At 45.9% G+C, this 26,610-nt stretch overlaps 1 protein-coding gene across 1 annotated transcript; it reads right to left on the bottom strand.

The window, feature by feature from the left end:
- Positions 1 to 6,791: 6,791 nt before the first annotated feature.
- Positions 6,792 to 15,470, bottom strand: FAM110C (family with sequence similarity 110 member C). The gene is made up of 2 exons (XM_040241615.1): positions 14,445 to 15,470; positions 6,792 to 10,787 (listed from the first exon to the last, which is right to left on the bottom strand). Exon 1 carries the CDS (start codon positions 15,376 to 15,378, stop codon positions 14,470 to 14,472), a length of 909 nt encoding a protein of 302 aa, XP_040097549.1. The 5' UTR covers positions 15,379 to 15,470; the 3' UTR covers positions 6,792 to 10,787; positions 14,445 to 14,469.
- Between the last annotated feature and the right edge of the window lie 11,140 nt (positions 15,471 to 26,610).

Below are 26,610 nucleotides of genomic sequence, written 5' to 3'. Positions count from 1 at the left end.
TGAGTCAGCTCTCCGCATCAGGTGACCAAGTATTGGAGTTTCAGCTTCAACATCAGTCCCTCCAATGAACACCCAGGACTAATCTCCTTTAGGATGGAATGGCTGGATCTCCTTGCAGTCCAAGGGACTCTCAAGAGTCCTCTCCAACACCACAGTTCAAAAGCATCGATTCTTTGGTACTCAGCTTTCTTTAAAGTCCAACTCTCACATCCATACACGACTACTGGAAAAACCACAGCTTTGACTAGATGGACCTTTGGTCGGCAAAGTAATGTCTGTGATTTTGAATATCCTATATAGATTGCTCATAGATTTTCTTCCAAGGAAAAGCATCTTTTAATTTGATGGCTACAGTCACCAACTGTGGTGATTTTGGTCTCACACTGTTTCCACTGTTTCCCCATCTATTTGCCATGAAGTGATGGGACCAGATGCCATAATCTTAGTTTCTGAGTGTTGAGTTTTAAGCCAGCTTTTTCACTCTCCTCTTTCATTTTCATCAAGAGGCTCTTTAGTTCTTCTTAGCTTTCTGCCAAAAGGGTGGTGTCATCTGCATATCTGAGGTGATTGATATTTCTCCCGGCAATCTTGATTCCAGCTTGTGCTTCATCCACCCAGGCATTTCACATGATATACTCTGCATATAAGTTAAATAAGCAGGGTGACAATATACAGCCTTGACTTACTCCTTTCCCGATTTGGAACCAGTCTGTTGTTCCATGTCCAGTTCTACCTGTTGCTTCTTGACATGCATACAGATTTCTCAGGAGGCAGGTTAGGTGGTCTGGTAGTTCCATCTCTTTAAGAATTTTCCACAGTTTGTTGTGACCCACACAGTTGAAGGCTATGGCGTAGTCAGTAAAGCAGAAATAGATGTTTTTCTGGAACTCTCTTGCTTTTTCGATGATCCAGTGGATGTTGGCAATTTGATCTCTGGTTCCTCTGCCTTTTCGAAATCCAGCTTGAGCATCTGGAAGTTCATGTACTGTTGAAGCCTACCTTGGAGAATTTTCAGCATTACTTTGCTAACATGTGAGATGAGTACAATTGTGCGGTAGTTTGAACATTCTTTGGCATTGCCTTTCTTTGGGATTGGAATGAAACTGACCTTTCACAGTCCTGGGGCTACTGCTACGTTTTCCAAATTTGCTGGCATATTGAGTGCAGCACTTTCACAGCATCATCTTTTAGGATTTGAAATAGCTCCCCTGGAATGCCATCACCTCCACTAGCTTTGTTTGTAGTGACGCTTTCTAAGGCCCACTTGACTTCACATTCCAGGATGTCTGGCTCTGGGTGAGTGATCACACCATCCTGGTTATCTGGGTCATGAAGATCTTTTTTGTACAGTTCTTCTGTGTATTCTTGCCACCTCTTCTTAATATCTTCTGCTTCTGTTAGGTCCAGACCATTTTTTTCCTTTATTGTGCCCATCTTTTCAGTAAATATTCCCTCAGTATCTGTAATTTTCTTGAAGAGATCTCTAGTCTTTCCCATTCTGTTGTTTTCCTCTATTTCTTTGCATTGTTCGCTGAAGAAGGCTTTCTTATCTCTCCTTGCTATTCTTTGGAACTCTGCATTCAGATGGGTATATCTTTCCTTGTCTCCTTTGCTTTTCGCTTCTCTTCTTTTCTCAGCTATTTGTAAGGCCTCCCCAGACAGCCATTTTGCCTTTTTGCATTTCTTTTTCTTGGGGATGGTCTTGATCCCTGCCTCCTGTACAATGTCCTGAACCTCCATCCACAGTCCTTCAGGCGCTCTGTCTATCAGATCTAGTCCCTTGGATCTATTTCTCACTTCTGCTGTATAATCATAAGGGGTTTGATTGAGGTCATACCTGAATGGTCTAGTGCTTTTCCCTACTTTCTTCAATTTGAGTCTGAATTTGGCGATAAGGGGGTCATGATCTGAGCCACATGAATCACTACTAGACTGGATAAGGCAATTAGTAAAGAATCTCATGAGAAAGATATAAGGATTTTTGACAGAGAGCTTTAGAAAAATCCCACAGTCAAGACACAAAACAGAGATGTCTCTGATAAGCTCTCAAATGATTCACTTAACCATCTGGTGGTGCTAATAGATTCTTTGTCAACTCCTCCACAACCCCAAGTCAATGATAACGTCAATGCAGGCATCATTTTGGGCAGGTAGTGAAAGTGTTAGTTGCTCAATTGTGTCCGACCCTTCGCACCTCATGACTGTAGCCTGCCAGGCTCCTCTGTGCATGGGATTCTCCAGGGAAACATACTGGAGTGGGTTGCCATTCCCTTCTCCAGAGGATCTTCCAGACCCAGGGATCAAACCCAGGTCTCCTGCACTGCAGGCAGATTCTTTACCATCTGAGCCACTCAGGCAGGGAACTTGACTCTTCATTTCCTCCTCTGCAAAACAGAAGCAGTAGGAATGCTTGCCCCAGCTACCTCAGAGAGGGCTGTAAAGAGCAAATGAGAAACTAGACATCAGATAGTCTTGTGAACGATAAACTCCTTGATAAGCGCTAGGTGATGTTGCTTTGCCATTAATATTCCTCCATAGCTTTCAGATATGTCACTAAATGGTCAGCGAGTCCCACAATGCTTTTTCAGAATTTCCTATGGTACTTTCTCTAGACCAGAAAAAACGTGCGGTGTTTTTTGTTCGTTTGTTTGTTTTTTTGCTGTGTTTTGAAATTCTAACCCATTCTCACTTTACAAAATCATGATGGGGAGAGAACATTATAGACCCATTGAACCAATTATCACTGATTCTCCTTCTCCTGAATGTAGGTTCTACACAGGGAAACGACCAGCTAAATGCAGAACCGATTAGCAAATCTCATATTCTACAGCCATGGAACCCAGAGAACTCCAGAAAAGACATTCTGATCCCAAGTGATGGAAGCTTCAATATACAAACTGATTCACAGATATTTTAAACAGGTCAGTGAGTGAAAAATACATACATTGCATCATTAGGGAACTAATATGATTAGAATAACAGTAACTATTCGGTATCTCCTCTGCAGTAAACGCCTTTAAAACCATTATCCACCTTCTAGCCTCTGAACAGCAAGGAGCCTGAGAGGTGTCTGTCTGCTGCTCTGCAAGCTGCACCAGAGGCACTCGGCTTCTACAAGTCCTTGTTCCAAGGAGCTCTCACTGTGCTGTGTGTACAGCGCTCACAGTCACCCTTTCAGGGGTCAGAGCTTAATCTCTCTGGCAGGTGCATTTTAATTAGAAAATATTCTTCCTTGGAAAAGGCTCTATAGTGCTCTGACAGGGTTCCCGAGATCATGGACCACTGTGGGTTTACTACCCTGAATACGTAAGTAATTGTGGTTAGTATCGGCTGAGCAGTAATGAGGGTGCTGGGACAGTGGGTGTAATGACTTCCTGTGGCCTTCAAATCTGAGTTGCTCACTCAGCCCAGAGTCAACAGGAAAAGGTGACTCATAGTTCCTCCTGCCTCTACCTGCATGGAGAAAGTGTTGACAGTTGACTCAGTTTTTCTTTTCACCTATAGAAGAATAATATTAGTACAGCTTTAAAATGCACACAGGAGACTGAGTGCATATCTTGGACTTCTCTTTTGTATTGCTGAAAAGATTTCATAGACCAAAAGATGTGCCAAAGTTTTACTGCTGCAAAGTAAACTTAAAGGAGCTTCTCCTCTTTTCACAACTGGCCATTTCCCATTTACCTAAAAGTCAATCAATGAAATAGTAGCAGTTCTACCAGATTTGCTGAGACAATCAATCCAGAAGGCCTTGAGCCTCTCACTGGGCCTTGCAGTTCCATGATGGGCATGAGGTGATGCACTCTGGACTCACACCACCAGTTAATGGAGCTGTGCTGCAGCAAACAGCTGTCTCCCAGCTCGGCATTTTGACCCCACGAGGCCCTGATCAGCACTGTTCCAAGCTCTCTCGGCACAGCTTACTTGCTCTCCCTCTGACTTTCTCTTTATTTAAGACTAGTTTTAAGATAACATCTCAGCTTATGTAAAATGATCAACATCAGCTAAACCGTGAGAGCCTGTCCTACAGCATGAACACTTGCTGCTTTGGGGTTCTCAGGATGTCAGACGCCGGGCCGTGTCCTCATCCTGCCTGAGTCACCCAGCAGGTGGTGATCAGGGCGGTCAGGGGACTCAGGTCGGGAGGGGCTTCTTGGATCAGAATCCTGCTTAGGTTTTGACCTGTTGAATCAGACTATGCCCTGGGGAAGTTATGAATTCTTCAAGCATTCCGGCTTCTCATTTACTTCTTAACAGCGAGAATATGGCTGCCTTTGGAACCAGGCAGATATATGTTCACACTCTTACTTCTACAACATGTTATTAATAATTCTTTGACCTAAGCAGGTACTAAATGTCTCCACACCTCGGCTACCTGGTGATTTACAATGGTGATCCTCACAGACTGTGCAAGGATTCCATGGAACAACCAAGGTGAGGCCCTCACCCTGCTCCTGGGGCAGGTGCTGGGAAACGCGGCTTCCTGCAGGGAGCTGGGTCCTCCCAGAAGTAGAACCAGCACAGGAGAAGCGCCTATCCCTTCTTAATCTGCCCCACGTGACCTTCCCCCACCAGACAGGAAACACACTACCTAAGCCGCCCTGATTTAAGGCAATAGTGAGAACACCAAAACCTTATTGCCGAAAACTTAAAGTTCTTCTGTGTGCACAGTAGTTTAGGTGTTGATTTCCTCAGAGTAGAAACTAAACTGAAATTGAGAACTTGACACCGAGATATGTGTTAATCAAGGTGCCCTTTTAGGGTGTCCAATCCTCCCAACTTGCCAGGGACTGAAGATTTTCCTAGGACACCAGAAAGTTTCCGGTGGCCAGGCAGCTGGCCGCCGTCTCATGTTCAGAAACTGGGCAGCGCTGGGAAGGCGCCCGGGGCTGGCGAGAGGTGCCTGCCTCCTGGGAGCTGGGAGGGCGATGCGCGGTCTCCAGCGTTCCTTGCAGCTGGCAGTCGGTGGCCCCAGGTCCCTGCCCACCTCGGCATGCGCTCATGCGGGCAGGCTGTCTGGCCCCGACTCACACCTGCCAGAAGTGGGGAGGGAGCTCTCTCCAGTCACCTCGAGTAAACCCCATTCTGGACTGTCTGCGTTGCGGTCCTGAGGGCCTGCACCCAGCCGTCCACCTGCAAGGGAGTGTCCTAGACACAGCTCAGAAGGCGCTCACAGGAGACTCGCGGGAGGGTCTGCTCTGGCCTGTGACATCCCCTCTTTTTGCTACCTTGACTTTTTATTCTGTTTGGAAACCGGACTTCCTCTAAAAGCCAGGAAAGCCACACTGTCCTTTACAGCAAGCAAGGTTCCGGCTGGCTAAAGACCAGGCTCCGAGGCCCCATTTCTAGTGTGTCTGCTTCTCTTCAATTTAGACTTCAAGTGAGTTTGAAGGGTAAAGGACCTCCGGGGATTGAAATAAGCCATTTGTATTTTGCATGTTTTATTTCTCATAGCTTGACTTTTTTTTTTTTTTTTACTTGACTTTGGATTTCATTTATGGTTCAGACAGACTGGCCAACAAATAGAAACCATAAACCAAAGGGGTCATATTGAAATTCATGAATCAGTCTTCTGATTCTATTTACTGCCTTCACTTGTGATTCTACAGCCTTACTCCCCTTCACTTCCGCCCCCTCCTTCCCTCCTTCTATTTGCATGTCTCACATCCCTAACACCAAGCTGCCTGTGTACCCTTACTAAATATCTAGCCTTCTTAGAATGCAAGCTTATAATGGCAAGGAGCCTGGGGAGCCCCACTGCATAGTATTTGGCCCCTCAATCAGCACGGCAGAAAGTGAAGAGAAGCTAAAGAGCCTCTTGATGAAAATGAAAGAGGAGAGTGAAAAAGTTGGCTTAAAGCTCAACATTCAGAAAACGAAGATCATGGCATCCGGTCCCATCACTTCATGGCAAATAGATGGGGAAACAGTGGAAACGGTGTCAGACTTTATTTTTTGGGGCTCCAAAATCAGTGCAGATGGTGACTGCAGCCATGAAATTAAAAGACGCTTACTCCTTGGAAGGAAAGTTATGACCAACCTAGACAGCATATTAAAAAGCAGAGACATTACTTTGCCAACAAAGGTCCGTCTAGTCAAAGCTATGGTTTTTCCTGTGGTCGTGTATGGATGTGAGAGTTGGACTGTAAAGAAAGCTGAGCACCGAAGAACTGAGGCTTTTGAACTGTGGTGTTGGAGAAGACTCTTGAGAGTCCCTTGGACTACAAGGAGATCCAACCAGTCCATCCTAAAGGAGATCAGTCCTGGGTGTTCATTGGAGGGACTGATGTTGAAGCTGAAACCCCAATACTTTGGCCACCTCATGCGAAGAGCTGACTCATTTGAAAAGACTCTTATACTGGGAAAGATTGAGGGCAGGATGAGATGGTTGGATGGCATCACCGACTCAATGGACATGAGTTTGGGTAAACTCTGGGAGTTGGTGATGGACAGGGAGGGCTGGCGTGCTGCAGTTCACGGGGTCGTAAAGAGTCGGACACGACTGAGCGACTGAACTGAACCGAAGGGAGCGTCTGTGACGCTGTCGTCGTCAGTGGGCTGTCCTCAGTCACAGCTGCTACTGCCCAGGAGCATGAGCGCTTCAGCAGCAGGGGGTGGGTTTGCTGGTAATTTCCAACCTGGCACTGGAAATAGAGTCTTACTTAAGATCAAAACGGCATCCCTCAAGCTTGCCTTTCCGGATCTGCTTCTGCCGCTTGGGTTCTCACTTTCTAAAACAGTTACTGTTCTGTTTTGACTTAAAGATGAATAGTTATCAATGGTTTAATACATTCTCACCTTCAGAAAGCATTTCAATTTTAATGACAGTTTTCAAGGAGATAACACAAAGATGACCATTGTAGAACTGGGGGCGTTGTAGCAGACAGTCAGGAAAATATTACTGAGCAGGAGCACATTTTCTGATGTTTCTGTATTTTCTCCCCATGAGCTGTCCCCTCCTACTTCCACAACCAGAGGTGTAAGCTCCTGGTTGAGAACTTAATTCCCTTCTCGTTTGATATTTCCAACCTGGAACATTCAATGATTATATAAATTTACTTCACCACTGGAAACGCAGGCAAAGTTTAAACACTTAACCACTGGGCATAACTTTGTTTTTCACAAAGAGAAGCAGAAGAGTAAGAAATCACATTTACTCGAAGGAAGAAAACGACAGCTGCTGTTGGATTCTGCAATGGAAGCCACATAGCACAGTGTCTGGACTGTTTCTGAAGTTACAGCTGCTCCAGCCCCTGAGGGTTTGTCCATTATCTCTGTGGAAATACAAGGTGAACCATTTATTCTCCTTAAGAACCCTTAAGAGTCTCCCTAAGGATCTCTGGTTGCTTATGTGGAGTTGTGTGTAAGCCACGGTAGGACTGAAAGAGCAGCCAGCCTGGCTTGGTGAGACCGTGGCTCAAGCCCACATCTCCCACTTGGGCAGATACAGACAGCAAAGCGGATGGGCATGGAGTCTGCCTTCACCAATGAGTTAACTAACAGGAAAGGTTACAAACTATACTGTCATTTTACCTTTGAACTCATTTTACAACAATAACATTAATAAGCCGTGAAGGAAAAAAATAAGCAAAAGACTGATGAAACAAAGAAAACCAATGTGCTAAACATTCAAACTGATTTTATTATATCCCAGCTCCGGGGAGAACTGGAGACTTTAGGTGACACGTGATTCTCCGAGTTCAGGTTTTAGAATGCACTCTTCATTTTGACTGATAATCTGCTGTAATATTTAGGACGGAGAAAGCAAAATATACGAGTCATTATAATAACCATAGCCTTGCTTCAATTTTTTCATATTGTACAAATTCACAAAGCTATATTAAAAATGAAAAAAATAGTTTATTTCTTTGATACAGAATATACAATATTGCACTCATGTTGCAGGTAGTGTGTAAAAAAAGAATATTTAGAATGCCATTACAATTGTCTGGGACTGATATTTCACGGCATCACCAACAATAACTAGCACTGCCCTTTAACCCACTGAAAAGGCCAACGCTTGATAAAGCCTGCTTTTAATTCCAGCGTCAGTGACCAGCAGTTTAAAAACTATATGCATAATAAGGAAACTTCAGTCACATAACTACCTTTCAGTCACATAACTACCTTTAAGTCTGAGGCACTGGTAATCTGTATCCATATATTAAAGAACTAGATACTGTCAAGCTACTTTCCAGGTTTTATCAATAATTTTTCAATAACTTTTCCTTTCCATTGTACTTAATCCTATTACCTAACATGCTATTCTTTCCTGAACAAATGAAACTATTTTGCAGCAATAACTATTGTTCCTCTTTGTGAAACCAATTATAAACTTTTTTATTCAGACTGAGCTACAAAGTCTGATTTTCTCAGTCACTTAGCGATTTGGGTTAATTCTGAGTTAGGAAAGGATTTCCCACCTCCAGCCACACACTCAGGCCCTGAGCTGAGGCCTGAATCCAGACACACAAAAGGGAGTCTTAACCTGATCCTGCTGGGGTCCGGGGACACCCTCCTGCCTCACACACACCCTGACATTCACTTCCTGGAGTCACTGTCACTCATACGCAAATGCTTCCGGAAGACCTCAGTGCTTCTAAACAGGAACCAACTTGCTCTCCTGCTTCTCATCTGTCACTTGGGTGCTTGGTAACTGTTTCTGCTGCTTGGTCACTTCAGTCACGTCCGACTCTGTGCGACCCTATGGACTGCAGCCTGCCAGGCTTCTCTGCTCATGGGATTCTCTAGGCAAGAGTACTGGAGCGGGTTGCCAGGCCTTCCTCCAAGGGATCTCCAGGACCCAGGGGTTGAGCCCGCGTCTCCTGCATCTCTGGCACCGCAGGCAAATTCTCTACTACTGGGCCACCGGGCAAGCCCACGTGAGCGGCAGAGTCCACATCATTTTCATCTCAGATAAATCTGACCTAGGATACACTTTATCCTATTCTGACAGTAGAAAGGCACATAACAATTTCACTTAAAGCATTCACATAAAAAATGAATGGAATCTACAAATAGGGAAACTCCAAATACAAAAAGATCCTTTAAAGAAAATTCTCATCTTTGACATTATCTTTTAAATTAAGTTTAATCCAGTGAATAATGAATAGCAAAATAGCAGCATTAAAAAAAAAAAAAAAAAACAGGGAAAATTTTCTTAGAGCAGGGCATCTTTGTCTTTATAGAGTCTACACTGAAGAGGCACCCTCCCCAAATGCACAGCCGTGACTTACTGACAAGCAAGTCCCTACAGTACTGAGCACAACACAGAGTCCCGAGTGTGCCGCTGATAGTCAAATGGGAGTCATTTAAACAACAGACAGAGCGATAACCCAGGGCAGCATGGCTAAAATTACACTGGTAAAACCAAAACCACGTGAAATGTCGGAAAACTATCTGAAGACCAATACTTATGTTAAAATACATATTTAACTCTAGGACCTATTCTCACAGCAAAAGTTACAAAAATAGAATACAGTATTAAACAGATACATGAATATATCAAAATTGGTTTATAAAATATTTTACTTTTGAGAACCCTATTTCTCTTCCCTCCCTGTTCTAATAATTATATTCTTAGTTATATTTTGATGAAACACTGTAAGCTTTGACTGGGGGACAGATTGTCTTTGGGTTGTTTTCATGGATACACAAATTTCTCTCCGAAAGTTCTGAACTTGAAATTTATTTACTCTGAGAGTCATGAGCGAGGACAGGTTTAGGGTCAGAGTAACTCCTTACCAGGAACACTCCAACCCGACAGTCTCCCAGCTGCCCAAGGGGCCCTTGTTTCAAACATCCTATTCAGACAGAGCAAACTGCTGCCAAATTTGGAATGATTGCATGATAGATGAGGGTGCGAATTAGACCAAAATGTAGGGCATTTCACATGTCATGAGTCCATGTTCTGCCTAATAGAGGTCTTTTTTATCCTTTTCAGAAGTTGAGGACAAGAGAACCAAGGAGGCATATCCGACACGGTGCTGCAGAAGAGGACCACTGATACAGATTTGAAGGAAGGAAGCTTCAGTATTCTTCCAACTCTCAAGAAACTGTCCAGGTACACAAAAAGGTCTCCTAGCAGCATTCCAACTCTTATCTTCTTCTGTTACCACTGCACGCCCACAGCCCAGCAGGAGTGGCATTCACAGCGACCCTGCAGCTCTCATCAACTGCACAGCTGGGAGTCCACCGTACTTAGAAGGGAGGTCTAAGTGTGAATGTGCACATGTGAGCACGTGTTCGCTCTTGTTAGTGTTTGTGTAGAATACATCTTCTCATGATCACAGAACTTTGATTTAAACAGTGCCGATCTGTCCAGTATGACTGAAAGCAGTAAACACCACGGAATTTGTGTTTGAATTTCAGGCTCTTTGCCTGTTTTCTTTTCAAAATTAATTATCATTAAAATGTATCATGGTACCTATTTGTCAGCAAGCCACTCAAAAAGATGCCCTTGAAAATATTTCCAAGCAGCTTTTCCTTCTTATGCTGCCCTCTGGAAGCAAAAATAGATCCACCTAACACAAGAAAATATTTTCCAGAGCTTTAGCTGTGTCTTAACAGTTAAAACTCAGCTAATTTCCAAGTTCTGTGTTCCCACCTTCTCCACAGCCTTTCAAACCTGAAATGACAAGCTTCTTCAGTGGTGTGTTTCATTCCTGGGAAAAGAGCAATTACATGGATACTTGGGTACTCTAGACAAAACCTGGCAGTGAAGATGGGCCTGGGGTCCCAGTCATCCAGACATACTGCAAGGAGTCCCCATCGTCCAGAAGGCTTGCTTCCTGAGGAGTAAGGAAAAAGCTGTCAATCAACACCAGTCTAGGCAAAAGTTATAAAGCCAAGCACTGAATTACAAAGTTTGGTCCCTGCAGTCTTTGGTTTTATGATACTTTCTGTATTGCACACATCTCCTTTGTGCATTTAAAAATTTGAAAAGAAATAAGTAGCAAACCTAGCTATCATCTTGTTGCTCTGTATCCATTTCCCTGTAGGCCTTCTTCTGAGGCAGTAAAGAAAAATTTCTTTGAATGTTGATCAGTAAGGCCAGTGCTCACTAGCACAGAGCTGGACAACAAAACCACACAGAGCAAGCAGTACAAACAAAATTTAAAAGGCAAACAGGTTCTGCCCTTTCAAACACAGTCCTCTCTGAAAGACTCAGGGGCTGGCCTGAAGGTGGAGGTAGCCTTATTACACCTCAAGTCACTACATTCACCTAAAATGCACTCCTACTTGGTGAGTACGAGCTTCCAAGCTGGAAAAGACAGAAGTGGGAAGGCAGAGGCGTCCCCGTTTGTCTGCACCGTGCTCCATGGCATCTGTGCAGATGCTGAGACAGTTCTACCTCCCAGCTTCCAGTTACCGAACATTATCAAAAAGAAATGTGAAAAGAGCTGGGGAATGTCTGATATTTTTGCTTTAAAATTGAACAATATTTATCCCTAAAAAATTCAAAGGACAAGTTGCCATTCTAACGATATTAAAATCAGTAACATATATTCTATGCACAAGATAGAAAACCAGAAACCTAAATTTTGGTAAGCCTCCCATTTTAATGAATTGAAGGACAGGAAGATGATTAAACACCAGTAGACAGAAGAGTGGTTTTCATGAATTTTACACTGGGAAATATGATACCAAAATTATCCACGTGTAACTGTCAGTCATGGAGCCCAGTGGAGTCCATGCAGCTCCTATAAGTCATTCTCTAGCTCTGATGGGCTCACTTTTGAAAAGTAAATATTTTTAATCCATGGGGTAATAAATTTATGAACTTCTTATTTAATTCTGGATGGAATGTTTTTATTTTACTTTATAGTACCTCTATCTACCGAGACAAAAACCTTCACATAAAATACATTTTTTTTTCCACCTAGAAAAGACATCTTCAGTCATCTCAAATTTTCTGAATTTTTCATGAAATCCTAAAACAAATCTGTATGGATTCCAACACAAATGTCACAATAAACTGGAGAAAAATTATAGCTGTAGTTTTGTTTCCACAGCTTCCAGAAGTTAGGGAACTCTCAGGCAAGTTATCCTGTGACGAAAGGTTAGCAGCATTTTGTTCAGGCTGCCAGAAGACCCTCACCAGTGAAGGTGAAGGGTCTGGAGTCTGTCCTGACTCTTTTTCAGAGGGGATTTCATGTCTGAAGGTGGTGAATGGAGGGGACTGTGGTCAGGACAGACACTGTCCTCATTTGGAGAATGAGGACATTCCACTGGAACCCATGACTGGTAATTCTAGTATTCTATTGCCCAGTGTAAAATTCATGAAAATTCACTGTCTACTGGTGTTTAATCACCTTCCTGTCCTTCAATTCATTAAAATGGGAGGCCTGCCGTAAGTTGGAGAAAGGACATGCGTTTCTTCCTCACAATTCTCCAAGCAGCAAGCCCTTAGGTCTCTTGGGTTGAAGTTCAAAGAACTTGAGCTGTTTGGGGTCTATGAGAGTAAATTTGTAGAGAAAATCTTTACAGAGCTGGTGCTTGCCAATGACACACAGCAAAGTGGGCAGGTTCTGTGTAACAACCATCTCCCTTCTCCGGACAGCAACATGCAACAGCTCAGAAGACAGGTCCCCCACTTGAAGAAGCAGCACTGTGAAGAGGGAGGTGGCTGGTGCGTGAGTGCACCTCCGCTCTCCTGCAAAGCCATCCTGGGCAGCCCCCTGCACCTCCGCTCTCCTGCAAAGCCATCCTGGGCAGCCCCCTGCACCTCCGCTCTCCTGCAAAGCCATCCTGGGCAGCCCCCTGACCCCGTGCCACTTTGCTCTGGCCTCAACTACTTCCCTTTGCTGTAAAAGTCATGTCACAATAGACACCAGTTTTTTGTTGTCGTCGTTATCATGGTTTTCCTTTTCTAGGTTACAGTCAGGGAACACAGACGAACACATTTCAGACTATATGGAATCACAAAGTGTAGAGGCTGGAAACCCTCTGCTATCCACGTTCATTTTTATGGACAATGGGAGCCTAAGCTAAAAGTGGGGGAGTGATTCCTAACAGAATACAGGCGCCCCTCCCCACTGAGGGCTCCATCTGCGACACCATGACCCTCTGGGACAAGCCAGCCTCTGCAGTTTCCCTCCACCATATCAAGGTGTTCATGGCCAACCCTAACCCTGGCCAGCAGTCACTCACCTCAGGCCCCAAGACAACTGGTGAAAAGTGCAAGTTAATGTACTGCTTTTAGTTTAAGTTCTGATTGCCTTTATACAGTCTGTGGGGACCAGGTTAGGGAAATGCAATCATCCTCAATAAACGACAAGGGAGTCTGTGAGTCATGACCCTTCTGAATTCAGAACACTGAATCCTTTTCTTTTTATGAATTGTCACATCTGTATTAAGACCATGGCCACTTGGGGAAGTTAGCATTTTTCAGGCCTCAAACACAGGTGAGCTGTGTCCCCCACCATGCTGAAGACTGATACCATGTCTCAAATTAGTTTATCTCAAGGGCAGACAAAATACTTCTATCATATTAACTTTACAAACTCTTATAGCAAGTCGTCAGCGCAAGGTCAGAGAAAACAAGATGCTGCGGTGCTTGAACTCTTGGTTCTCAAAGAGGATCCTGAAAAGCACCTTCCCTTCTCCCTTCGCTACCCCAGAAGCACCCTCTCCATAGAGGAGACAATGAAAACGAACATTCCTTAGTTCCTTGAGGAAAAACTCCCTGAGATCAGGCTTGAGATACTGACTCCAAGGGGAAGAAATACACCTCCCCTGCTATCATCAGAGGCAAAGAAAATACAGAATCACTGCCAAGTATAACTCTAGGACATTAGTTATGATCTAGTCCCTCCCTCAGTTCAAAACACTGAAGCTCTTTCTTGGGCACAAAGCTGCCCCAACGCATCTCCTCAGAAAGGTCTCGAAACAATCTGAACAAAATTTAGGCAAAAATCTTTTAGCTAAATGAGTGTCAAACGGCTGCGAGGATCCTGTAGAGAAGTCCTCCTCCCTCTCGGCTTGGTGAAGGCCTCCAGGGAGCGCACAGCCTTCCTTTCTAGGGAGGGGAGATCGCAGTCCCCCCAGGGCCCCCGCGGACCTGACCGGTCAGCTGGCATCAAAGCTCTGGACCCACGCAGAGCCCTCAGGCTACTTCAACGCAGGGAAACAGCAGAGGTGTAAAAGCACTTTCTGATGGAGCATTTAGAATGCCGATTTCTCCTCTCTTCACAGTAATAAGCCAACTGGGATGCACTTGGTGTACAGAGTTACCTTTCCCGGCAGCCAGAAGCCGCACGCTCAGGAGAACCGGCACAGACCCAAGGCCGGGCCTGGCAGCCCCCCCACGCCGGCGCCCCTGCGGCTCTCTCTCTCTCTCTCGGCCCAGAGCTACTTCAGAAGGCAGGGTCCCCCGGCTCGGTCCCCCCCCGGGCCCCCCCGGGCGCCCCCCCCCCCCCCCCCCCCCCCGGCCCCCGGACGCACACCTCGGCCGGGGTCTCCCGAGGCCCGTCACGCGGGGCCCTGCAGCCCCTGGCCGGGCGTCTCCCGGGCCTTCCTGCAGGTGTACAGCCACTTGATGATGCGCGCGTTCCTCTCGACCACCGAGGTGGTGCTGCGCACCTGCCCCGCCAGCTCCTCCTCCTGCAGCCCCTCCTCTTCCCCGCTGCGCCGGGAGAAGCCGCTGTCGGAGGTGGCCACGCTCACGCTGCGGACCTTGAGGGCGCCGCGGTCCGGCTCGGCCGAGAAGTTCTCCCGCCCGAGCGCCTCCACCACGTCGGGCTCCAGGCCGCAGTACCGGAAGAAAGTGTCCGATTCGGCCAAGGACGCGGAGCAGCGCGAGCTGAGGTCGGACTGCGAGCGCTGCAGCCCCCGGCGCCTCGCCCCCTGCAGCTCCGCGCCGCGGGGCGCCGCCGAGCCCCTGGGGGGCGTCCCGACGGGCCCGGCGGGCGCGGGGGGCGTGGAGGGGCCAGGCTCGGGCCGGGCGGCCCCCTGGGCCCTGACCCCCCACTCCGCTCCCACCCGGGCAGCGCCGGGAGGCTCGGGCGTCTTGTCCTTGCTCGGCCCCTGGAAGAGCTTCTTCACCAGGCTTGCCCTGGGGCCGTCGGCTCCCGACGCTCGGGCGAACTCGCACTTCTGACGGTAGATGACCAGCGAGTCCGGCCTCAGCGGCTTCCGCGCTATAGCCCTGCGCACCCCGGGCCCGGGGACGCACGCCTGCCCCCCGGTCGCCTCGGGGCTGCCGCCCCCGCCAGCCGGGCCCGCGCCGGCCCCGGGCGGGCCGCGCACGTACTTGGCGCGGTCGGCCGCCAGCCTCTCCACCGCGCTCCTGCGAGCCGGCGCAGCCGCGTCCGGGGCCGCGGGGGTCCCGGGGTCTCGAGGCCAGAGCCGCGCGCTCACGGGCGCGTCCAGCGCGCGCATCGCCCAGGCCCGGCCCCCTGCGGAGACGCTCTCGGGCTGCGCGCCGTCCGGACCAGCTCCGGAGTCGGTTCCGTGTGAGCGGCGGCGCCCCGGTGCCCGGCCGCCCGCGGCGGGGGCAGAGTCCGCTCGGACGGGAGCTCCGCCCGCCGGACCCGCCCCTCCCGGCCCGCCCTCTCCCCGCGCCGGGCCCGCCAGCCCGTTCCGGGTCCCGCCGGGCTTCGCGCGGCCCGGCTCCGGGGGTCAGGGCCGAGCCCCGCGCGCCCGCAGGGCAGAGGGCCGGGGAGGGGGGAGCCACGTCGTGCGGGCCCGGGGGCCCTCCGCCCCTTCCCGGCCGCGGGGCGCGGGCACCCCCGACGCCGGCACTTCCGGAGCGGGGAGGGCAGAGCGGCTCCGGCGCCACCCCCGCGCCCCGCAGGTGTCTCCTGCCCTTTGAATTCTTAAAGTGACCTCGGGATGTTTGAAAAGTGGCTTTCATTTCCTGGAGTGCTCTTGCAGGGCACTCCTCCTAAACTGTAGGAAAGGAAAGGCTATGACGCGCCGCAGGACAGGTCAGTCTGTGTGTCAGGCAGAAGGGAACCAGGAACCGGGCCTGGGTCCAGGCTCAGCCAGACGGCCTGCCGGTGGCCCGACCGGACTGGACCGTCTGATGCCGGGGCTCGCGAGAGAGCAGCGACTGCGGAGGCAAGGCTCAGGGATTCGGGGAAACCCTGAACACATTCCCAGAAGACTGCTGTTTTTACCGTAATCAGTGTAACACGGAAACCACGGGTTCACCAGGGGAGTGAATCAGTCTAGGAATGCTGAAAAAGTCTAAGGGAAAACATTGCCAAAATTCCATTCTTTCAAAAGTTGGACAAAGGACTAACAGTATCTGCCAGACAGTGATACGTCCACGTTATCTCCTGTGAAAGCCAACTCCATAATACGCTGACCTTTTGAGGCTGTGGTTGAGTGCGCCTGGTGCGGGGCAACACGACAACACCTGGGGGCAGACAGGAGGTTGCCTTAGGTCCGCCGGATGCTCTGGTTGGTTGGTTGTTTGTAACAGAAATGCCAATGGGCACCAAGCGGACTGGTGGTGAGTGAGCAGGGGCAGAAGCTCAATGATTTCAAACAGGTTTGAAACCTGCACCCACTGACCACCAGCCACTCAGAATCCCAGCAGGTGCCAAGTGGGTCTTCAGACCTGGAGTTTCTCTGAGGTTATATCCTGTGGTCAGTGACAGAAACGGAAGAAACCAGGTCTCCTGAGAACCAGGCTACCCAGTTAGTGTCACCAGAAAATGCCACACTGACGTGAAAAGATGCCTGTGGTCCCAAAACTGGCAGAGAGAGAGAGAGAGAGAAAGCCTCTGCTAGCTCTGGGGATGGACAGACAGCATGCTGGTGGTGGGAGGGCCTGGTGGGAACCCAAAGCCCGGCTTTTGCTCAGGCTGCCTTGTCTATTCCAGTCAGAGAAAACGCATATTTCTAATTGCTTAGCCCCAAATGCCTCCTTTCCGTGTTTACACTGGCAGTTGCAGCAGTTCAGAGAGAGAGAGAGCTCCTAAGCATAGGGTATCTGGACTGTGTCTGAGCCTGGGTCCACCATTTATTAGCTATATTCCACTGGACAGAAAACAAAGCTCCCAGGGCCTTTGCTCTGTCGGTTGTAAAAATCTTCGTTTGTAGAGCTTAGAGCATTCCCTGCTTTTTAGTGAGCACCAAATGTGGTCTCTGCCCTGGCTTCTGGAGGGGCAGCCTGGTCGGACTTCTCAGTGTCTCTTGTTAGGGTCCGGCTGCTCCACTGTGAACTAGACCACATCACTCCCACCTGCTGGGACAGTTAGTAATGCGATTGTGCATAGAAAGGGCTTAGCACTGTGTCTGGTACAGATCAGATTTTCTTTTTTAAAATTTTTTTATTTGGAAGACAATTGCTTTACAACACAGACCAACTTTTCAATAAATAAATGTTTTAATTATGGTGGTTATGATTAGTGGATTATCACATTTTAAATAAGGTTAGTGAATTCACATATGAATATTGAATAAAACTACTAAATAAGGTTAGTGAATTCACATATGAGTATTGAATAAAACTACTATAAAGTTGTATTTAAGACATAGATATTAAGATACTGACAAGAAAATTTTCTCCATAAATTTTTCTCACGGCTCAGCTGGTAGCTTAGCCTTTGAGCCTCATTTATCCCTGGCATCATCTCCAAATACATGATCAGAGCAGGAATATTGCTTGCAGACCCGATGATCCAGAAACTCTCCTCCAGAGAATATTTCCTGTGGAACCAAGAAGAGAGATGTTCACGGTATGAAGATATTCACTGCAGACAAGCAGTTGAAATCAACCTGCATTTAGCAAAAGAAAGTTAGATAGTGGATGACATACCCGTGGGATGGAGCATCACGCAACCACGTATAGTCATGCTTCCATAGGGTATTTTATGGAGTGTAAAATGATCAGGACGTATGTGAAATTTTAAAAATAGGACAAATATAGAGGCAGTCTTGAGTAAATAGCTAAATATCATGAAACCTACAGAGACTAAATCATGAAGAAATAGAAAATCCACATAGACCTATAGCTAGTAGGAGATTGAATGAGATATCAGATGCCTCCCATCAGAGAAAAACCTTGTACCTGATTATTGAGTGACAAACTTTTAAAGAACAACTAACCAATTCTTCTTGCTGCTGCTGCTGCTGCTGCTAAGTCACTTCAGTCGTGTCCGACTTTGTGTGACCCCATAGAGGGCAGCCCACCAGGCTCCACCATCCCTAAAGTGAAGAGGAGGGAGCACTTGCTAACTTGTCCTATAAGGCCTGCATTACCCCACTTCCCTGGTGGCTCAGAGGTTAAAGCGCCTTCCTGCAATGGGGGAGACCCGGGTTCGATCCCTGGGTCGGGAAGATCCCCCAGAGAAGGAAATGGCAATCCACTCCAGTATTCTTGCCTGGAGAATCCCATGGACGGAGAAGCCTTACAGTCCACGGGGTCGCAAAGAGTCGGACACGACTGAGTGACTTCGCCTCCACCTTTACCCCATACCAAAATCAAACAAAGATAAAATAAGAAATCTACATATTAATATCCCTTATGAACATTAATGCAAAATTGTTTAACAAAATACTAACAAGCATATTTCAGCAGCATATTGAAAGGATTATCTACAAGTGGGATTTATTTCTGGAATGCAAGGGTGGTTCAGTGTATGAACATAAAACAATATAATATCAACAGAATGAAGAGAAAGAAAAACATACAAGGTCGAAAATTCAAGATACTTTCAAGATAAAAACACACAACAAACTAAGAATACAAGGAAATTACTTCAATGTAATAAAAGTCATATGTGAGAAAGCTAGAGTGAACATTAAGCCCAACAGCAAGAGACTGAAAGCTTTTTCTCTAAGATTCGACACAGGGAAGGGCGCCTGCATTCGCCGCTTCTGTCCCGTGCAGTACTGAGTCCAGCCAGAGTCACATGGCGAGAAAAAGACACAAAGCCATTCAGATTAGAAAGAAGGAGTAAAATTTCCTCTGTTTTCAGATGATGTGATCTTATATGTAGCAAATGCTGAAGATTCCAGGGGAAAAAAAAAAAAAACCTGTTAGAAAAAAATTCAGGAAAGTAGGAGGATGCAGGTTAACGCAAAAAAATCAGCTGCACTTATCTGTACTAACTGACCGATCTGAGAAGAAAACTACAAAACAACTGCATTTACTATGGTATCCAAATAATGAGCAAAATATCTAGGAATTAAACCAGGAGGTAAAAGACTTATATGATGAAAACTACAAAACACCACTAAAAGAAATTAAAGAAGACATAAATTGAGCTACATCCCATGTTAATAGTTTGGAAGACTTAATCTTGTTAAAAACCCAATACAACCCCAAATTATCTATAAATTAAATCTAATCCTTATGTGAATCCTAATGATATTTTTGCTGAAATAGGAAAAAAATAACCCTATCTTAAAATTCATCTAAAACATCTAGGAGCCCCAAACAGCAAAAAAAAAAAAAAACAAAAAAAACACTCCTGGTTTTATAACTTACTGCCAAGCTAAATCAAAAAAGTGTGACGTTAACATAAAGACAGATTAAAGACCAGTGGAATAGAATAGACTCTTAAAATAAACCCTCAGTATATGGTTGAATGAATTTTTATAGGGAGTGCCAAGATGAATAAGGAAGGGATAGTCTTTGCAACAAATGGTGCTAGATAAACTGGATATCCTCATGCAAAGGAATGCAGTTGGACTCTTACCTAACTCCATATAAAAAAAAATTAAATCAAATTGGATCAAGAACCTAAACATAAGACCTAACACAATACAAATCGTTGAAGAAGACATAGGACCAAACTTTATAACACTGAAATTAGCAATGATTCTTGGATATGACACCAAAGGCACAGGCCACAACAACAACAACAACAACAAATTGAAATTCATAAAAATGTTTTAAAATGTCTGTATCAAAATCGCTATTCACAGACTAAAATGGCAACCCAGAGGATGGGAGAAAATATTTGCCAGTCATGTATCTGATACAGAATTAATAACCAGAATATATAGAAAACTCCTAAAATTCAGCAACACAAAAACCCAATTCAAAAGCGGACCATAAATTTAGACAGTTCTCCAAAAAAGATTACACAAATTGTCAATAAGCATATGAAAAGATGTTCAGTATCAGTTATCATTAGGAAAGCGTAAATCTGAACTATAAAGATATACCACTTCATGCCCATTAGGACAGTGACTATCAAGAAAGAAAGGAAGGTCAGAAAGCAGCACGTGTGGGTGACGCTTTGGAGACACTGGGACCCTGTGTACTCTTGGTATAGAATGATGAGACCTCCGTGGAAAAAAATTACAGCTAGAGTTACCCTGTGTCCCAACAATGACACTTCTGGTTATATATCCAAAAGAAATGAAAGCAAGATCTTGAGGAGATATTTGTATACCAAGTTCATAGTAACGTTGTTCACAATAGCTAAAATATTGAAGCAACCCAAGAGTCCTTCAGTAGATAAATGAATCAGCAAAATGTGTATATGTCCAACAGAATATCATTCAGCCTGAAAAAGGAAGAAATTGTTGCAATGGACTGCAACAATGGACGACCATGAAGACATTAGGCCAAGTGAAACAGGCCAGTTACAAAAAGATGAATGCAGTGTGCCTCCACTTATGGAGTTACTTAGGGGAGTCAAAAAGTTGTGAAGACAGAAATTTTAATGGTGGTCGCCTGAGCTAGGGGAAGGGATTCTGGGGCGTGATTGTTTAACGGGTCGAGTTTCAGTCTTGCAAGATAGAAAGAGTTATGGAGATGGATGGTGGTGATTGTTGCAGGACAATGTGAATACATTTAACATCACTGAACTGAACACTTGAAATGGTTAAGACGTTAATTGTCATGTTATACGAGTAACAAGAAATATTTTACCATAATAAAAAAGTGGAAAAAAGCAAAACCTGTGATACAATCATACCATGGACTATTACTCAGAAATAGAAAGGAATAAACTGATCCACCCAACTTGCGTGAATCTATAGTGAACTGAGTTTAAAAAAGTCCACCCTGAAAGTGTACACATGTATGGTGCTATTTGTGTAGCATTCTCACAATGACAAAACTGAAGCGATGAACACACTGGTGGTGCCAAGGCTAAGGGGAGGGGTGGGGGAGAAGCAGGGCCGGATGCGACGCCGCTGCGGTGGCCGGAACGCTCTGCGTCTGTGCTGTATGACTCTCAGCACCCTGGTCTTCAAATTTTATCATGGTTGTGCAAATGCCACCATTGGGATAAACTGGGTCAGGGACACCCTGCATATCTCTGTATTTTTTCTTATATCTGCATGTGATGCTATCTTTTTACCTCAAAATATGTCTAACAATTAAAAACTAAAGCAGCAATGTGAACCAGTGAATGAATGAATCTGTGTATCAGTTATTCCAGTCCTTCAGGTTCTGAGCATGTTGTAGAACATGTTGCTTATGTAGAACACGTTTATTGGCACTTGCTGTATGCAGAACACCATTCCAGCTGCCAAGATACAGCAAAAGCCAAGCTAAAAAGTAAGCACAAGCCGCACTTCAGTCTATGCGTTTCTCACAAGTTGATCTACTGCTAGTGTTTCTGCCTTGATGATCAAAGTATCCCAAATGTCTGCATGTGTTCCTGGGCCAATTCATCCTCTTCTAGTTAAGCCTGTTTTACTTCAATATATTCACAACCAGGAAAAAATTACTATGGCATTTTGCTCTCCGTTGTGTTTAATTACAGGGGCTCCCTGACTTATCAACACCTAGATTCAAGGGACTAGATCTGATAGACAGAGTGCCTGAAGAACTATGGATGGAGGTTCGTGACATTGTACAGGAGGCAGCAATCAAGACCATCCCCAAGAAAAAGAAATGCAAAAAGGCAAAATGGTTGTCTGAGAAGAGCTTACAAATAGCTGAGAGAAAAAAAAGAGAAGTGAAAGCAAAGGAGAAAAGGAAAGACACACCCATTTGGAGAGGAGAGTTCCAAAGAACAGCAAGGCGAGATGAGAAAGCCTTCCTCAGCAATCAATGCAAAGAAACAGAGAAAAACAATAGAATGGGAACTACTCGAGATTTCTTCAAGAAAATTAGACATACCGAGGGAATATTTCATGCAAAGATGGGCACAATAAAGGACAGAAATGGTATGGACCTAATAGAAGCAGATATTAAGAGATGGCAAGAATACACAGAAGAACTATACAAAATAGATCTTTACGATCAAGATAACAAAGATGGTGTGATCACTCACCTAGAGCCAGACATCCTGGAATGCAAAGTCAAGTGGACCTTAGGAAGCATCACTACAAGCAAAGCTAGTGGAGGTGATGGAATTCCAGTTGAGCTGTTTCAAATCCTAAAAGATGATGCTGTGAAAGTGCTGCACTCAATATGCCAGCAAATTTGGAAAACTCAGCAGTGGCCCTAGGACTGGAAAAAGTCAGTTTTCATTCCAATCACAAAGAGAGGCAATGCCAAAGACTGCTCAAACTACCGCATAGCTGCACTCATCTCACACACTAGTAAAGTAATGCTCAAAATTCTCCAAGCCAGGCTTCAACAGTATATAAACCATGAACTTCCAGATGTTCAATCTGGATTTCAAGAAGACGGAACCAGAGATGAAATTGCCAACATCCTTTGGATCATCGAAAAAGGGAGAGAGTTCCAGAAAAACATCTACTTCTGCTTTATTGACTACACCAAAGCTTTTGACTGTGTGGATCATAAGAAACTGTGGAAAATTCTTCGAGAAATGGAAATACCAGACCACCTGACCTGCCTCTTGAGAAATCTGTATGCAGGTCAAGAAGCAACAGTTAGAACTGGACATGGAACAACAGACTGGTTCCAAATAGGAAAAGGAGTATGTCAAGGCTGTGTATTGTCACTCTGCTTATTTAACTTACATGCAGAGTACATCATGAGAAATGCTGGGCTGGATAAAGCACAAACTGGAATCAAGATTGCCAAGAGAAATATCAATAACCTCAGACATGCAGATGACACCACCCTTATGGCAGAAAGTGAAGAGGAACTAAAGAGCCTCTTGATGAAAGTGAAAGAGGAGAGTGAAGAAGCTGGCTTAAAGCTCAACATTCAGGAAACTAAGATCATGGCATCTGATCCCATCACTTCATGGCAAATGGATGGGGAAACAATGACAGACTTTAATTTCTTGGGCTCCAAAATCACTGCAGATGGTGACAGCAGCCATGAAATTAAATGACGCTTACTCCTTGGAAGAAAAGCTGTGACCAAACTAGACAGCATACTAAAAAGCAGAGACATTACTTTGGCAACAAAGGTCTGTCTACTCAAAGCTATGGTTTTTCCAGTAGTCATGTATGGATGTGAGGGTCGGACTATAAAGAAAGTTGAGCACTGAAGAACTGATGCTTTTGAAGACTCTTGAGAATCCCTTGGACTGCCAGGAGATCCATCCAGTCAATCCAAAAGGAAATCAGTCCTGAATATTCATTGGAAGGACTGATGTTGAAGCTGAAGCTCCAATACTTTGGCCACCTGATGCAAAGAACTGACTCATTGGAAAAGACCCTAATCCTGGAAAAGATTGACGGTGGAAGGAGAAGGGGACGACAGAGGATGAGATGGCTGAATGGCATCATTGACTCGATGGCCATGAGTTTGAGTAAACTCCAGGAGTTGGTGATGGACAGGGAAGCGTGTTGTACTGCAGTCCATGGGGTCGCAGAGAGTTGGACTCTCCTGAGCCACTGAACTGACTTTAAAAATTATTAGCTTATTCTACCCTGAGCATAAGAGAACATGAAAAGGGTACATTTCTGCAGTAGTGAGACATTCCCCCCATAGACACACTGCTTGAAATCATGCTATTTATTCATAGTTCTAGTGTTGTTACTAGCACAGCAGCTTACAGCAGTCAGCCAAAGTCACACGCTATTAACATCGTAGTTCTATTTGCTGCAGACACATTTGGGATTGTCACGGCTTCAGCTGCTTATGGACTAAAACAGTGGTTGTGGCTGATTACCCATAATATATACACTTTCTTTTCCTAGTTAGGTACATCTAGATCATTCCCTGCTCTGTGCTTCAAAAGGAGGTGGAGAACAAAAGAAAGACAGATATAGAAGACATCTCCTGGCATTTGGGGACCAGCAGCTCAGCGCTGGATAAAGGGGCTGTTGGAGAGGAAGTGGAATGAGCTCAGTTCAAAGACAATAAAGCTGGTTCTGAGCAGCGCATGATGCCGTAAGAGTCACACTTTCCTGGCTCCTTTCTACTCCAGACTCGATCAAAATCTCCTGGACCTGGATTGGAAGATGCATCAGAAAGGAACTCAGAGGCTGGTAACGGTGGGTGTCTTGGTCCTGCCCGGCTCCTTCCAGCTGAGTGCTGGAGACTGGCTGGTGGGGCAGGGATGAGACAAAGTTGTGACAGGCTTGGGCTCTGAGGGCAGAGAGCCCAGGAGACCGTCTCTTGGTCTGTGTGTCCTCCCTAGAGACCGTATCTCGGTGGGGCACATGTTTCACTGAGCAGGGCCTCAGAGCTGGACCTGGACCCCGAGGGCGGAGGCAGGACTCAGCAAAAAGTGGCACAGATGGATGACCAGAGGCCAGAGGGGGCAAGGCAGGCAATGACAACCTGAAACCCACTTGCCACCCAGCCCGGGAGCCTGGTGCGACCCTGTGTAAATGAGTGGGAAGAACGTCCAGACCAAGGGAGCAAAAAGAGCTGGAATTTTTTCCTGCAAATATTAGGAGCTAAATGGACACTTGTTAGCAAGATTTGTTATCATAAACATTGTAACACTCCTCTTAAGACAGAGAATTTTGGTTATAAACCATAGAGTTACAAAATTTAATTTATCTCGCATTCAAATACATGTTTAAAGTTAAAGATTGCGTCGATTTCTTTTAAATGAATCTCTTATTTGAGTAGACAGTAAATTATAGAATAATATGTACATTTTGATATCAAAATAACTTTAAGAGAATAGAAAACGATATGCTATTTGCATGCAAATCTATAAAAATAATAGAAAAAATATAGAAAAATATGGTATAATGTACCCTAAATTTATCATAGAAGTTTCCTCTAAGGAGGGGCGGAATGGGACAGGAGCTTCAACTATAGCGGCAATGTTTGTTTTCAGAGAAAAAAGTATTTAAGGTAAGCATTAAAATATGTAGGCTTCACTTTCTCTCCCTCTATGTTGCTCTCGGATAAGCCTTTAGTGTTAAGTGCTGATGTATCTTCCACCAGTTTTTTTCCTCAGTTGCAGCTGAGATTGATGATGGGGCAGTGTGGGTGTCTAAAGATGTGTTAAGGTAAAGGGAAAGTCGCTCAGTCGCGTCCGACTCTTTGCGACCCCATGGGCTGTAGCCTACCAGGCTCCTCTGTCCATGGGATTTTCCAGGCAATAGTACTGGAGTGGATTGCCATTTCCTTTTCCAGGGGATCTTCTCGACCCAGGGATCGAACCCGGGTCTCCCACATTGTAGACAGATGCTTTACTGTCTGAGCCACCAGGAAGTCCAAAGATGTGTTGGACTGTAGAGTATATCAGGTATTTCTCATCTTAAAGAGAAACCAGAACCCAATCTCTTTTTTTATTTTTAAATGTTTTCCTTTAAACTCCTTCTGTGGAGTTTGTTAGCACTACCCGCAACAGGAAAGAGGGTGGAGTATGTCCTGATGTTGGGGAGAGGCTGTTTTCTTTTGCTTGATCTCGTCCTGTATTCCACTGTTTTCTCTCTGGAGTTAAAGGGCCCCTTCCAGGTTTGGCTCTTGTCGTGTTCGCCTCTATGTGTATTTCAGCCAGCCAACCAGCCAGCTCCTCTGTACACACAGCCTTCAGTGCTGGTTTCCCGCCTCATTTCTAACCACGAGGCTCCCCTCTCACCAATCGAAGCAGCTTCTTTCTTTGCAGGGTATTGTTCCACTTTTCCCGTCACCAGATATCTCCCTTTGAAAATGGCATTCAACTGTTTTAGGTTGAAGCCTTTGTTTCCGTTCCCTGGAAAATTTCACCCCCAATCCCCTCATGCTGAAATTCTATTTGTAACATCCAACTTGACTACCAGTATGTCAAATTTACAATAATAGTTACAATCCTGCAATGCGGGAGACCTGGGTTCGACCCTTGGGTTGGGAAGATCCCCTGGAGAAGGGAACAGCTACCCGCTCCAGCATTCTGGCCTGGAGAATTAGGGTCGCAGAGTCGGACACGACTGAGTGACTCTCACGTATTATTTTTAAGGTTGATTTTCCCCATTCTAAATGTAACGTAAAAATGAAAACAAAACAAACAGCACTGCCCACGGCGCCTAGATGCATACACGTACAGGGCAGGGTCACGCTGAGTCCAGCCGCGGCCTGGCTGGGCCTGACCCCCGCAATCCGGTGCTCGGAGGCCAGCCGTGCTGCCGTCGGTGTTTCCCTGCTACTCAGCCAGCCCTCCTCGGTGACCTCTACTCCCAGCCACACGCCCCTGCAGCCCACCTCCACCATTTCTGCTTTGCCCTCGCTCTCCCTCTGAGATCACTCCGCAGCCCTACTCACAGGAGACGCGATAGGAGTTCAGACCGCCTGGTGCTGCCAGTCCAGTCCAGTCGCTCAGTCGTGTCCGACCCTTTGTGACCCCATGGACTGCAGCACGCCAGGCCTCCCTGCCCATCACCAGC

This window comes from Oryx dammah, unplaced genomic scaffold (genome assembly GCF_014754425.2).
Source record: "Oryx dammah isolate SB20612 unplaced genomic scaffold, SCBI_Odam_1.1 HiC_scaffold_1, whole genome shotgun sequence".
Taxonomy (NCBI): Eukaryota; Metazoa; Chordata; class Mammalia; order Artiodactyla; family Bovidae; genus Oryx; species Oryx dammah.
Note: the sequence above shows the minus strand (reverse complement) of the source record. Positions and strands in the feature narration are given on the sequence as shown.

Bases quoted from the DNA above. Each gene is read 5' to 3' on its own strand.
- FAM110C (XM_040241615.1), bottom strand. From the start codon at position 15,378: ATGCGCGCGCTGGACGCGCCCGTGAGCGCGCGGCTCTGGCCTCGAGAC.